Source organism: Mirounga leonina, unplaced genomic scaffold (assembly GCF_011800145.1).
Source record: "Mirounga leonina isolate KUSES-001 unplaced genomic scaffold, KU_Mleo_1.0 Mir_101799, whole genome shotgun sequence".
Lineage (NCBI taxonomy): Eukaryota > Metazoa > Chordata > Mammalia > Carnivora > Phocidae > Mirounga > Mirounga leonina.
The window spans coordinates 3099751-3114486 of NW_023270210.1; the positions used below are offsets into that span (position 1 = coordinate 3099751).

Below are 14736 nucleotides of genomic sequence, written 5' to 3' on the forward strand. Positions count from 1 at the left end.
ATTTCAGTGAGGGGGGTGTTAAAGTCCCCCACTATTATTGTATTGTTATCAGTGTGTTTCTTTGCTTTTGTTATTAATTGCCTTATATAATTGGCTGCTCCCATGTTAGGGGCATAGATATTTACAATTGTTAGATCTTCTTGTTGGATAGATCCTTTAAGTAGGATATAATGTCCTTCCTCATCTCTTATTACAGTCTTTGGTTTAAAATCTAATTTGTCTGATATAAGGATTGCCACCCCAGATTTCTTTTGGTGTCCATTAGCATGGTAAATGGTCTTCCATCCCCTCACTTTCAATCTGGGGGTGTCTTTGGTTCTAAAATGAGTCTCTTGCAGACAGCATATCGATGGGTCTTGTTTTTTAATCCAGTCTGATAGCCTGTGTCTTTTGATTGGGGCATTGAGCCCATTTATATTCAGGGTAACTATTGAAAGATAGGAATTTAGTGCCATTGTATTGCCTGTGAGGTGACTGTTACCGTATATTGTCTGTGTTCCCTTCTGGTCTATGTTGCTTTTAGGCTCTCTCTTTGCTTAGAGGACCCCTTTCAAGATTTCCTGTAGGGCTGGTTTTGTGTTTGCAAATTCCTTTAGTTTTTGTTTGTCCTGGAAGCTTTTTATCTCTCCTTCAATTTTCAATGACAGCCTAGCTGGATATAGTATTCTTGGCTGCATATTTTTCTCATTTAGTGCTCTGAATATATCCTGCCAGTCCTTTCTGGCCTGCCAGGTCTCTGTGGATAGGTCTGTTGCCAATCTAATGTTTCTACCCTTGTAGGTTACAGATCTCTTCTCCAGAGCTGCTTTCAGGATTTTCTCTTTGTCTATGAGACTCGTAAGTTTTACTATTAGCTGTCGGGGTGTTGACCTATTTTTATTGATTTTGAGAGGGGTTCTCTGTGCTTCCTGGATTTTGATGCCTGTTTCCTTCCCCAAATGAGGGAAGTTCTCTGCTATAATTTGCTCCAGTATACCTTCTGCCCCTCTCTCTCTTTCTTCTTCTTCTGGGATCCCAATTATTCTAATGTTGTTTCGTCTTATGGTATCGCTTATCTCTCGAATTCTGCCCTTGTGATCCAGTAGTTTTTTATCTCTCTTTTTCTCAGCTTCTTTATTTTCCATCATTTCATCTTCTATATTACTGATTCTCTCTTCTGCCTCATTTATTCTAGCAATTAGCGCCCCCATTTTTTATTGCACCTCATTAATAGCCTTTTTGATTTCTACTTGGTTGGATTTTAGTTCTTTTACTTCTCCAGAAAGGATTTCTCTAATAACTTCCATATTTTTTCCAAGCCCAGCTAGTATCTTTAAAGTGATGATTCTGAACTCTAGATCTGACATCGTACTAATGTCCGTATTGAGTAGGTCCCTGGCAGTCGGTACTACCTCTTGTTCTTTTTGTTGAGGTGATTTTTTTCCATCTTGTCATTTTGTGCAGAGGAGAATAAATTAATGAGAGAACAAAATGCTAGCAGAGTAACAACATCCCCAGAAAATATACTCTAAACAAATCAGGAAAGACCTGAAGCAGTGGGAAAAGAAACGGAAAGAGAGAAAAAAGAAAAAGAAAAAAAAGAAAAAGAAGATAAAGATAAAAACAAAAACAAACAAAACAAAACAACAACAGCAAAAAAACAGAATGTTATCAAATATGATCAGGCTGGTATATAGGTCAGTGCCACACACTAGATTTGGGGTGTATTTTGGTCTTTTAGAAGAAAGTGCCTCCCAAAATTTTAAAGAAAGAAAAATTTATATATGTACAAAAATAAGGGTTGATATGATGAAGGTATGGAATATGACTGTAAAGATGGAAATTATAAAAAATTTTATAAAAGGAATTGATAAGAAGTTGTTTGAAAAAAGAAAGAAGAGGATTTATAAAAGAAAAAAGAAAAAAAAAGAGAATGTGATCAGGCAGGGGAATAGAAAACACCATATACTAGAGATTTAGGGTATATTTTAATCTGTTAGAAGAAACTATCTCAAAATTTTAAAGAGAGAACAACTTATATATATAAGCCAAAAATACGGGTAACTACTATGAAGGGATAGAATATGACTCTAAAAATGAAAAATAAAAAAAAAAATTTTTTTTAAAAAGAGGTATTGATAAGATGTTGGTTGAAAAAGGGAAAAAGAAAAATTGAAAAAAAAAAGAAAAGAAAAAAAGACAGTTAAAAAAAATTAACTTTGAAAGACTAAAGAATCATGGTAAAAAAGCCATGAATTCTATGTGCAGTAGTCCCCTAGCGCTGGAGTTCTGCCGTTCTCATTGATCGGTAAACTTGGTCTTGGCCGGCTGTTCTCGCTGATCTTCTGGGGGGGGCCTGTTGCTGTGGTTTCCAAATGTCTCTGCCGGAGGTGGAATTGCCCCGCCCTTGCCCCCTCCCGGCTAAGTAATCTGCTCGGGTTTGCTCTCCGGGGCTTTTTTTCCCTGCGAGCTTTCCGTACGGCTTTGGAGGCAGAGAGTGAAAATGGCGGCCTCCCAATCTCCGCCCTGGAGGAGCCGAGAACTCGGGGCCCCGCTCCTCAGTGAGCCCCCAGAGAAAAGCCGCCAGTGACTCCCGTCTCCCCGGTCTCCGGCCGCACTCCGTGCTCACCCGGCCTGTGACCGCGTGTTTCTATCTCTGGCACCCGATCCCGGGTGGAGTCTCCAAACCCAGCAGATCCCTGCGGTGCGCTCCCGCGCGGCTCCTCCCGGGGGAGGAAGGTGAGTCTCCCCCGATCTGCCGCTTGTCGGGTCCCTGCTGGAGGAGCAGGGGCCCGACTGTGCCGCGGATCACGGTCAATGGCCACCCCGAGCTGAGAGCCCGCGCCTGGGCTCCGCCTCTGCAGCCGGCTTCCCCGCTCCGATCCCTGGGAGCTCTGCCGCACTCAGGCACCCCCGGTCTTTCTGTGACCCCGAGGGTCCTGAGACCACACTGTCCCGGAGGGTTCCACCCCCCGCTCAGCCACCAGAGTGACGTCCCTCGGCGGAGCCGACTTTTAAAAGTTCCGATTTTGTGCTCCACGGCTCTATCACTTGCCAGAAGGGCCGACGGAGGCCCCTCCCCCGCCGTCTATCCTCCTGAATATCGCCTCGGATTCACTTCTCCGCTCGTCCTACCTTCCAGGAAGTGGTTGCTTTTCTGTTCAGAGAGTTGTTGCTATTCTTTTCTTCAATCTCCTGTTGAGTTTGTAGGTTTTCAGAATGGTTTGATCCGTATCCAGCTGAATTCTTGAGAGGAGACGAAATCCAGGTCTCCTACTCCTCTGCCATCTTGCTCCGCCCCCCCAATCTTTTAATTTTTTATCATTCACTCCACTTAGGTCACATTGGCCTCCTTTATGAACTTTGTACATGTCACACACCTTCCAATGGCAAGTGCTTTGTCACTACTATCCTTTCTCTCTGAAAGTTTTGTTTTCAGATCTTTTCATGACTTGCTTCCTCATTTTATTCAGATCTCTACTTACCTGCTTGGATTTTCTCTGACTAGCATATATCATACTTCTCTACCCCTGACCTGATTTCAAATACTATCTATGTTTTGGTGGGTAGAAAGGTACACAGTGAGTTAAAGTAAATTTCATATAATGGTTTTTGCATCCTTCATGGAGAAGGTAAAAGGAATTGTCAAGATTTAAAATAGACTTTATAAGAAATAGAAAATAATTGAATATGAACACATAGGAAGATTGCAGGCACAGATTGAAGGACTAGAATAATTCAAGAATATAAGCTTATAAATGCCACCAATCCATCAATGGCTATGGAAATTTTTTTCAGAAACAAGTAGAAGGGTTGGATTGGAGTGACTGAGAAAGTTGATGATGCTGGGGAATGAGTGCAGTAATATACCACCTGGCCAGGTCTGGTTAAGAAAGCAAAGAAAACAGAATGATGGATTTTGAGAAATTACAGAGTTATTCATTCATTTGTTAAGTATTTATTGTGTGTCTACTACATGGTAGGTTGTATGTTAGGTGCTGGGTGTACAGCAGTGAACAGTAAAACATGGCCCCTTCCCTCAAGAAGGTCAAATTGAAACTACCCATTAAACAAGTAATCCCCATTCTCCCCTCCACCCTCCCCCTAGCAACCATTCTACTTTCTGTTTCTATGAATCTGAATACTCTAAGTACCTTATTTAAGTGGAATCATATAAAAATTGTCATTTGTGACTGGCTTATGTCACTTAGCAAAATGTCCTCAACATTCATTCATGTCCTAGCATGTATCAGGATATCCTTCATTTTTAAGGCTGAATAATATTCTATTGTGTGGTTAGACCACATTTTGCTTATCCATTCTTTTCTCTATAGATACTTCAGTTGCATTTGCTTTTTGCTCTTGGGAGTTATGCTGCTATGAACATGGGTGTACAAATTTTTTTGAAGCCTTGCTTTCAATTTTGGGGAATATATACCCAGAACTAGAATTGCTGGGTCACACTTTAATTCTATTTTTAATTTTTTGAGGACACAACGTACCATTTTCCATAGTGGCTGCACCATTTTACATTCCCAACAGTGCACAAGGACTCCATTTTTTCCACATCATTGCCAACACTTGTTATTTTCTGTTTTATTGTGGTTGTTGTTGATAGTAGACATCCTAATGGCTCTGAGGTGGTAGGTATCTCATTGTGGCTTTTTTTTTTTCCTAAGATTTTATTTATTTATTTGAGAGAGGGGGAAAGAGCACGAGTGGGGGGGGGGCAGAAAGAGAGGGAGAAATAGACTCCCTGCTGAGCAGTGACCCCCCCAATGTGATGTGGGGTTGGATCCCAGGACCTTGAGATCATGACCTAAACTGAAGTCAGATGCTTTACCGATTGAGCCACTCAGGAGCCCCTCTCATTGTGGTTTTCATTTCCATTTCCCTAATGATTAGTGTTTGTTAAGCATCTTTTCAAATGCTTGTTGGCCATTTGTATATCTTTTTTTTTTTTAATTTTATTATGTTATGTTAGTCACCATACAATACATCATTAGTTTTTGATGGCCATTTGTATATCTTTAGAGAAATGTTTATTCAAGTCCTTTGCCAGTTTAAAAATTGGGTTGATTAGGTTTTTTCCAATTTGTTTTTAGGATTTTTTTTTTTGCCTTTTTTATTGAAGTATAATTGACAATTTCTTATTAGCTTCAATATCTTACATACTATCTTAATAGTACAATCTTATTAGTTTCATGTGTATACCATGATTTATTTTATACATTATGAAAGGATCCCCATAAGTATAGGTACTGTCACCAAAGTTATTATAATATTATTGACTGTATTCCCTATGCCATACATTACATCTCCATGATTTATTTTATAACTGGAAGTTGGTACCTCTTAATCCTTTTCACCTATTTTTCCTGTTCCCCCAATCCTTCCCCTCTCCAGTAACCAAGTTTCCTATATCTAGAGTTCATTTCTGTTTTCTTGTCTTAGATTCCACATATAAGTGAAATCATATGGTATTTGTTTTTCTCTGAGTTATTTTAGCATAATACCCTCTAGGTCTATCCATGTTGTGGCAAATGACAAGATTTAATTATTATGGGTGAGTAATGTTCCATTGTATATATATGCTATATCTCCTTTATCCATTCATCTATTGATGGACACTTAGGTTGCTTCCATATCTTAGCCATTGTAAATAATGTTGCAATAAACATAGGGTCTATGTATCCCTTCTAGTTAGTGTTTTCATTTTCTTTAGGTAAATACCCAGTAGTGGAATTACTGGATCATATGATATTTCTAAATTTTTGAGGAACCTTCATATTGTTTTCCATAGTACCTGAATCCATTTACATTCCTACCAACAGTATATGCAGGTTCCCTTTTCTCCACATCCTCACCAACACTTTTGTTTTTTGTCTTTTTGATAATAGCCATTCTGACCAATGTGAGGTGAATATCTCATTGTAGTTTTGATTTGCATTTTCCTGATGATTAGTGATGTTGAACATCTTTTCATATGTCTATCGACCATCTGTATGTTTTCAAGTCCTCTGCCGATTTTTTAATCAGGTTGATTATTTTTATATTAAGTTGCATAACTTCCTTATATATGTTGGATGTATGATTTGCAAATATCTACTCCAATTTAGTATGTGGTCTTTTCATTTTGTTGATGGTCTCCTTTCCTGTGCAGAAGCTTTTTAGTTTGATATAATCCCATTTCTTTCTTTTAGCTTTTGTTGCCATTTCCTAAGGAGATTTGTCTTAAAAAATATTCCTAAGACTGATGACAAATAGCTTACTGCCTATGTTTTCTTCTAGAAGTTTTCTGTTTCCAGGTCTTCCACTCAGGCCTTTAATGCATTTTGAGTTTATTTTTGTATATGGTATAAGATAGTGGTCCAGTTTTGTCCTTTTGCATGTAGCTGTTCAGTTTTCCTAGCACCATTTATTGAAGAAACTGCCTTTCCCCCATTTGATCTTTTTACCTCCCTTGGTCATAGATTAATTGGCTATTTATTCATAGATTTATTTCTGGATCCCCTTTTCTATTCATCTATATGTCTATTTTCATGCCAGTACCATACCATCTTGATTACTATAGCTTTGTAGTATGGTTTGAAATCAGTGAGCATGATACCTCCAGCTTTGTTCCACTTTCTCAAGATTGTTTAACTATTTGGGGTATTTTGGTGGTTTCATACAAATTTTATAATTTTTTGTTCTAGTTCTGTGAAAAACACCATTGGTATTTTGACTGGGATTGCATTGAATCCATAGATTGCTTTGGGTAGTATGGGCATTTTTAAAATGTTAATTCTCGGGTGCCTGGGTGGCTCAGTTGGTTAAGCGGCTGCCTTCGGCTCGGGTCATGATCCTGGAGTCCCGGGATCGAGTCCCGCATCGGGCTCCCTGCTCGGCGAGGAGCCTGCTTCTCCCTCTGACCCTGCCCCCTCTCATGTACTCTCTCAAATGAATAAATAAATTTTAAAAAATAATAATAAAAAATAAAATAAAATGTTAATTCTCCAAATCCATGAGACAGTATAATTTTCCATTTGTGTTGTCTTCAATTTCTTTTATCAATGTCATAAGCCCCCCTTGGTTAAATTTATTCCTGGGTATTTTATTATTTTTTATGCAACTGTAAATGAAATTTTCCTTTTTTTTGCATTTAAAAAAATTTTTATTTAAGGGTGCCTGGGTGGCTCAGTTGGTTAAGCGACTGCCTTCGGCTCAGGTCATGATCCTGGAGTCCCTGGATCGAGTCCCGCATCGGGCTCCCTGCTTGGCGGGGAGTCTGCTTCTCCCTCTGACCCTCCTCCCTCTCATGCTCTCTGTCTCTCATTCTCTCTCTCTCAAATAAATAAAATCTTAAAAAAAAAATTTTATTTAAATTCTATTTAATCAACATATACTATTAGTTTCAGAGGTACAATTTAGTGATTGTTTGCATACAACACCCAGTGCTCATTACATCAAGTGCCCATCACCCAATTACCCCTTTTCCCCACACCCCTCCCCTTCAGCAACCCTGTTTGTTTCCTATAGTTAAGGGTCTCTTATGGTTTGTCTCCCTATCTGTTTTCATCTTATTTTATTTTTCCTTCCTTTCCCCTATGTTCATCTGTTTTGTTTCTTAAATTACACATAAGAGTTTCTTAAATTCCACATAAGAGTGAAATCATATGGGGTTTTAATTTGTCTTTCTGTTAGCTCATTATTAGTGTATAGAAATGCAAGTGATTTCTGTATGTTAATTTTGTATCCTGCAACCTTACTGAATATTAGTTCTAGTAGTTTTTCAGTGGAGTCTTTAGGGTTTTCTATATATAGGATCATGTCATCTGCAAATAATGACAGTTTTTTCTAATTGGGATGACTTTTATTTCTTTTATGCTGTGGCTAGGACCTGTAATACTATATTGAATAAAATATGGTGAGAGTGGACATCCTTGTTCTTGATCTTAGAGAAAAAGTTTTCAGCTTTTCACCTTTGGGTATGTTAGCTGTGGACTTGTCATATATGATTTTTATTATGTTGAGGTACACTTCTATCCTCACTTTGTTTATAGTTTTTATTATAAATGGATGTCGAATTTTGTCAAATGCTTTTTTCTGCATCTATTGAGATGACCATATGATTTTTATCCTTTTTTTTTGTTATTGTGGTGTATCACATGCATTAATTTGCGGATTTTGAACCATCTTTGCATCACTGGAATAAATCCCACTTGATCATGCTATATAATCCTTTTAATTAATGTACTGTTGGATTTGATTTGCTAATATTTTGTTGAGGGTTTTGGCATGTATGTTCATCAGGGATCTTGGGCTGTAATATGTGTGTGTGTGGTGTCTGGTTGTGATACCAAGGTAATGCTGGCCTCATAAAATGAGTTTGGAAGTGTTCTCTCTTCAACTTTTTTTTTTTCTTCTTCAACTTTTAAAACTAATTTGAGAAAGATAGGTTTAACTCTTCTTTAAATGTATGGTAGAATTTACCCATGAAGCCATCTGGTCCTGAACTTTTTTTGTCACTTCTCTGATTTGTCTTTGATTCTCTCGTAGCATATATGTCATTACTTTGCTCCACTTATGAAAACTGGGGTTCAGGAAAGTTGAATGTCTGTTTTGGGGTGGATTCAGAAGCACTGGGCCATATCTGCATATACTCTGAGGTCCTGGCTGAGTATCAAGTACAGTCAGGGCTCCAACTAACCCTGTAATTAGCACTTCTAGAACAATAGACAGGAATGCCATCTGAGGAAAACCCTTGAGTTGGACATGCATTGGTCCATACAATTTTTCATTGCTTCATCCCAAAATCCATATGAGGTGGCTTTCTAGAAGGAAAGGTGTCCTGGGAGTCATACTGCTTGGGGGAATTTGGAGGAGTCAATTTCAGTTTGGGGGTGTGGGAATAACTCGCAGCTGAACTACAGAGATAGATATAGTCTCTGTATAGGAGAGGTCAAGACTAAGGAGGAACATCATCTTTTTATTCACTAAGTATCTATGACATGCCTAAGTCAGGCACTTGACTAGAAAGGAAGGAATAGAATCACAACTTGGTCAAAACTAAGTCTAGTTTGTATCTATCAAATTCCAGAGCATAGGGAAATATTGAAAACTAGAAACAGAAATGGATAAATATTAACCATTAATCTCTACCTCCTGTTTCTGTCTTCTTGACAGTACAGCTTTTGCTTTGATTTCCTTCTTTGACAATTTAGGTAAAAATTAAAATGGTTGACTAAAATGTGCCATGTTGGAAAGGGCAAGGGAAATTAAAAGGTAATTTTCCTTTATTGCTTTAAAAATCTGAGATTAAATCAACTGCTGCTTCTCCTCACCTATAGAACAAAAAAGACTTATGAAGCTAAAGAAAGTGCTGTTTGGAATGATTGTTTCAGAGACTTGGTCATAACCAGCTTAAATGATGACTAAATGAAATAACGTGAAAGCTTCTAGCAAAGTCAAGGTAGTGGGGTTCTTTTCTTTCTCCTTTTTTCTTTGTCTATCTACAAAAAGAAAAAAAGAGATTACTAAGCAAATTAATAAGTGAACAGGCAAACAAGTAAAGTGCTATTTAACAGTAGGCCTTTATTCACACAATGAAGTTGCTAATTATAAATGAGTCCCATGTAGTATTTAAGGCATTTACAAGGCTCTTAGAAGCCTTAGAGCTCTGTCCCCCTTCCATGTGTAGCAATGTGGCTGCAATTCTTAAAGAGAAAGAACAGTATTGCTTTATAAAAGACCTATTAGTGAGATGGTTCACGTACTTAAACCAACACTCATTTATCCCACACCCCCTCTCTGATTGAAAACTCTAAAGTCAGCATGGGCAGGCAGAGCAGGAGGGCATGGCATACAAGGCCTTTGCCAAGTACACTGTGATCCAGCTACAGCAGACTTCTTATCATCCCCTCAAACAAGCAGTGCCCTTAGCCTGTGCTGCATCTTCAACTGATGAGCTCCTGCTTATCTTCTGTGACCCAGGTCACAAACTTCATTGCCTTCTCTGGGCTACCTTTTCCAACATCTATAGGTACTTTGTCCCTTGTTTTACTGAATTCTCATCATATATGTTATAATTTGCTCATATCTGTTAGAACTCTGATCATACTATATAGCACTAATGTGTTCCTACAGCTCTCTCTCCCACTGGACTGTAAACTCCTAGAAAACAGGGATTGAAATGGATTCATCTTTTAACCTTCCCACCTATCCCTAAATACCTAGCATAGTTTTGACCCAGTAGATATTCAGTAAATATTTGGCAAAGTTATACTTGAATCAAGAATGTAAATGGCAGTATGGTCTAAAGGGGGAAAAGATCAAAATGGTAGGGACTCTGATGTAAAGAAGAAAATAAAGAGATTAGGAGAAAGGGGTCAGTAAGAGAAGGTGGGAGTAGAGAAACCCTGGAAGGAAACAAGTAAGAAGCAGAGGAGTAAAGTAAAATTACAGATGCTGGGAAGCAAAATAACACTGAGAAAGGGAACAAATGAGGTGTGAGAAATTAGGGCAATGCAAGTAGTTATCACTTTTCATCAAATACTCTTGGGCATTTCTGAAGCTCATCTATCCCCAACTTTTCCCTAGAAACAAAAAGGGATGGAAAGAAGAAAAGGCCAGAGTGCAGAGGGAGGCAGCAATCACTATAGACTATGAACTCAGCCACTCTCTTCTGATCTAGACCTGAGCTTTGTTTCCTCTTTTCTTCATGGAGGGTCCATGTGTACACAAATCATATATGTGGGAACAAATGGGCACATGTGTGCATGTTTGTTTCTCATTGAGTTTTTTTAATTCTGAAAAAAAAAATTTACAAAAGGCAGTGTCATAACAAAGGCAGAAACAGCCAGGGGCTTGCTGTGTCAGAGGGAAATATTTGCATAGCTCCCTGGAGAGGCCTTGGCTCCTGCCTGCATCCATGTATGAGTGGAAAACCCTGGTGTGCCCCCTAGTTTGCTGAACACACTTACAGTGCATGAAGGGTGAAATACTGTTGTAATGATGCATGTAAACATGCCATAGTATTTATTGTGTCTTTAAGATGAAATGACTTTCAGACTCACATAGCTCTCTTCCTCACAGGGGATGTGCCACTTGATGGTTGAAGCCTTTTGGAGTTATTTCTCGGGTAACCAAAAAGTGCCTCGCACCTATAGAAAGCAACACAGTACAGCCCTGGATAAAAGTCAGGAGCCCAGGTGGCTAGTGTGGGCTCTGTTACTCAGTCTGAGGCTGAGTTTTATCATCTGTCAAATGGGAGTAACCTCACCTACCTACTTGATAGGGTTACTGTGAGGATCAAATCACATGACTATATAAGACCCTACATGTGACCAACATTTCACAGTTTTCCAGTGATTCTTACCACCATTCTTTCATCTGATCCTCCCAACAACCCTGCCAAATATTTTGATTTTCATTTTACAGATGAAGAGACTAAAACACAAAGAGAATGACTTGGCCAAAGCCACATAGCTAGTAAACCAGGATGATGCAAGTTTTCTGTTTTCAAGCTTGTCTTCAATTATCCTTAGACACAAACCTGGCTACTCAGTGCTATTGGCTTCCTGGCCCCTGTTTCTTAACTTCCCTCATGGCTCCTCCTCCCTACGGCCTCTGAAGGTGCTCTGTATAATGAATTAATTAGCTTTTGTTTTGTCCCCCCTTCTCCCCTACTTTTTCTGGCTCCTAGAAGAAAACACCAGCAGCCCCAACAAAGAAAACCAGCACCACCTTCAACATCGTGGGGACCACCTATCCCATCAATCTGGCCAAGGACACTGAATTCTCCACCATCTCCAAGGGCGCTGCTCCCAGTGCCTCCTCAACCCCAACAATTATTGCTTCGCCCAAGACCAACTACGTGCAGGATATCCCGACTGAGACCAAGACCTACAACAGTGTCAGCAAGGTTGACAAAATTTCCCGCATCATCTTTCCTGTGCTTTTTGCCATTTTTAATCTGGTCTACTGGGCCACCTATGTCAACCGGGAGTCAGCTATCAAGGGCATGATCCGCAAACACTAGATAGTGGGGATGCAGCAACCAGAGCACTGTATACCCTAGGAAGCATCCAGGCACCCAAACCCCAGGGCTCCCCTTTCTGTATTTCAGGATTCTTCTTTTTAACTCTCTACCAAGCTGTGACTCTCAATTCATATTTATGAATCTCAATGAAAAAAATAATAACAGAAAAATTACTTGTCCCTCTGACATTGCTGAGTGTACCCTCATCAGAGCCAAACACTGCCATTTGTTCAGTTGCTCATCTTAGTCTGTCAGTCAGTCAGTCTCCCCCAGCTGAGGGCACTGCATGTATTTTATTGCACTCTGCCCACTGCAAAAAGAACAGGAGACTCAACTACTGGTAGTGGGAAACTTGGCTATTTGAGTGGTCCAGACCAAGGAGGATTCTTGACTGGTCCAGATCAGATGATTCTGATCCCATGTGGTCCTGGCCTGCTATTTCCTTTACCTACAGCTGGGCCCACTATGCAAAAGTACTGCTAGCAAAGGCAGGAGCCAGTGCTAACCTCTAAACCTGGCCCCAGCCTCTTTATTGGCTTGGAGGTTAGTGGGGACTGTTGAAGCTCACTAATGTCAATGATATATGGCCAAAACAGAACCAACTAGGCCAGCCTGGCCCCAAGATGGCTGATGCTCTGCCATGTTCGGCTGCTCAGGAAAATAGTATCTTCTTTGGTATATCTCTCCTTCAGAAAAGTCCTTTGACCCTCCCTTGTCAGCTGGACACTGCTTAGTTTGGACTCATTACTGTCTGCAAATTCTTCAGGAAAAGGATCAAGTATTTTTGTAATTTATATTAAAAAGGGACAAACAGAAACAAAAAGATCTAAATCAAATGCCTACACAATATTTTTTTAAAAATTAGGTAGGAAAGTCACCTCCCTGCCAAGGCAACTAGTCAAATACTGGATGAGGCAAGAGATTTGGGCTGGGTGGTAAAACTTAAAGTCTGACTCTAAAGAGAGGGCCACTGGCAGGTGAAAGTCCAGTTATTCCTTCCATTCCCTCCACACTCTAAATGCTAGCCCAGGCCTAAGAACTGTGCTCTCACTATGTCAGGGAACTATGGTTCTCTATTGATGCCAATTCTTAGAGGGGTGAATTGGAGTCTAGTTGATTTTTGAGTCAAGTGAATCATTATTACCAGTTTGTTAATATATTACTAGGGGCCATTTGATCTCATTTGTTCTTAATGTATTATGATTGTAAAATTTTTATAAGATAGAAAAACTGAGTCTCAGATGTTTAAATGACTTGCCTAGACACCTTATAAGTGTCTGTAATAGAGAACTATCATGGGTCCCTTTCCAAAGGCCAAAATGAAGACAGGACTGAGAAGCCAGGTCCACTTGACCTCTAAATCAGCACAATCTCAACAGTCCTGCTGACTCCTGCATGCAGTTTGGTTGGACACCAAAAAGATTTGTAGAAAGAAGTCACAATGTGTCACCCAAGGAGACCACTTCTAATAGTCATGGCTCAATGGAATGATATTAAGATGGCAGTCCCAGCCACTAGTCCAGATTATCCCAGAAGCCTAAGCCACAGATGGCACCAAAATCAGACTCTCCCTGCCCACTACCTAAACAAAGCTCCTAAGGGGTTTATCATTAGCCACTGGTTGCCTTTGCACCCATCCATCCCCTCCATCCCCTGCTTCTCTGCCATTGCTGGGATAATGCATGCCAGTCCCATTATTTCTGAGTATGTCTGTAGGCAATTTCATGACTAGAAGAGTGTAGTGTTGTGGGTATGTGGGTTTGGGGGGTGGTGGGGTGGGTGGGGCTGTTAATGATCGTCTAAAGGAGTTTAGAATGAAAGCCTGACCTTTGCCTTTCTGTAGAAATTGTGTTTCCAAATGCTTTGGTGCAATGTTTAGCGGCTGTTTATTAAACTTCTGAATTGTACTCAGACTGGAGACCTTTTTTTTTAAATTTAGATTATTTGAGAAAGAGTGTGCATGAGCAGTGGGAGGGACCGAGGGAGAGGGAAAGAATCTCAAGCAGACTCCTGCAGAGTGCAGAACCTGTTGGATGTAGGGCTTGATCCCATGACCCTGAGATCATGACCTGAGCCAAAAGAGTTGGATGCTCAACTGACAGCCACCAAGGCACTGCAAGAGACTTTTTTTGATTACTCATCTTTCACTCCCACTCTCAAGTCACCCTTGCTTTCTACTTCTTAACACTATTGAAATAACCTGGGAAAAGAGTATCCCCTGAGCAAGATACCTATTACAGTTGACCCAAAATGGAACCCATGTGAAAACATAGCTTTGATTGACTCAAGGGTCTCATTACCTAATAAGACAGAGAAGGAAACACCTGCATTGTTTCCTCTGCTAAATTCGCCCACTCCCAGGAAATAGGGAAAGTTATTCTCATTGCAATTCTAAAGGCTTTCTCTTTCCCATTGATTACCATTTTTCTTAGGCAATAGTTCCCTTAGGTAATAGTTATTAGGCAGAGTGGATGTCTGATTGGTTGATCCATGTGTTGGGAAATGGATGATGACCCTTATTTCTTAGAGTTAGGAAAAATCTGGGAAATAATCTCATGAGATCTGCTTGAGGAAATCACCTGGCTCCTAGATGATAAGGGAAATCTCTTTGGGAGAGCATTTCAAATCATATAAAAGTTTTCTTGAGACTTGGCCAATCTGACCCTCATTGCATGTTCCAGCCCTGTGGTCATTGATAGATGCCTTGCTGCTGCAACAACCTCACAGTCCCTTGA

At 39.9% G+C, this 14736-nt stretch overlaps 1 protein-coding gene across 1 annotated transcript in view; it reads left to right on the top strand.

Moving 5' to 3' along the window:
• The window catches only part of GABRA3 (gamma-aminobutyric acid type A receptor subunit alpha3), a 368385-nt gene extending 354477 nt beyond the window's left edge, over nucleotides 1–13908 (top strand). Inside the window, exon 10 of the mRNA XM_035011687.1 lies at nucleotides 11666–13908. Coding sequence (XP_034867578.1) covers nucleotides 11666–12001 — 336 coding nt within the window. The 3' untranslated portion in view covers nucleotides 12002–13908. The remainder of the gene's footprint in view (nucleotides 1–11665) is intronic.
• The last annotated feature ends 828 nt before the right edge of the window (nucleotides 13909–14736 follow it).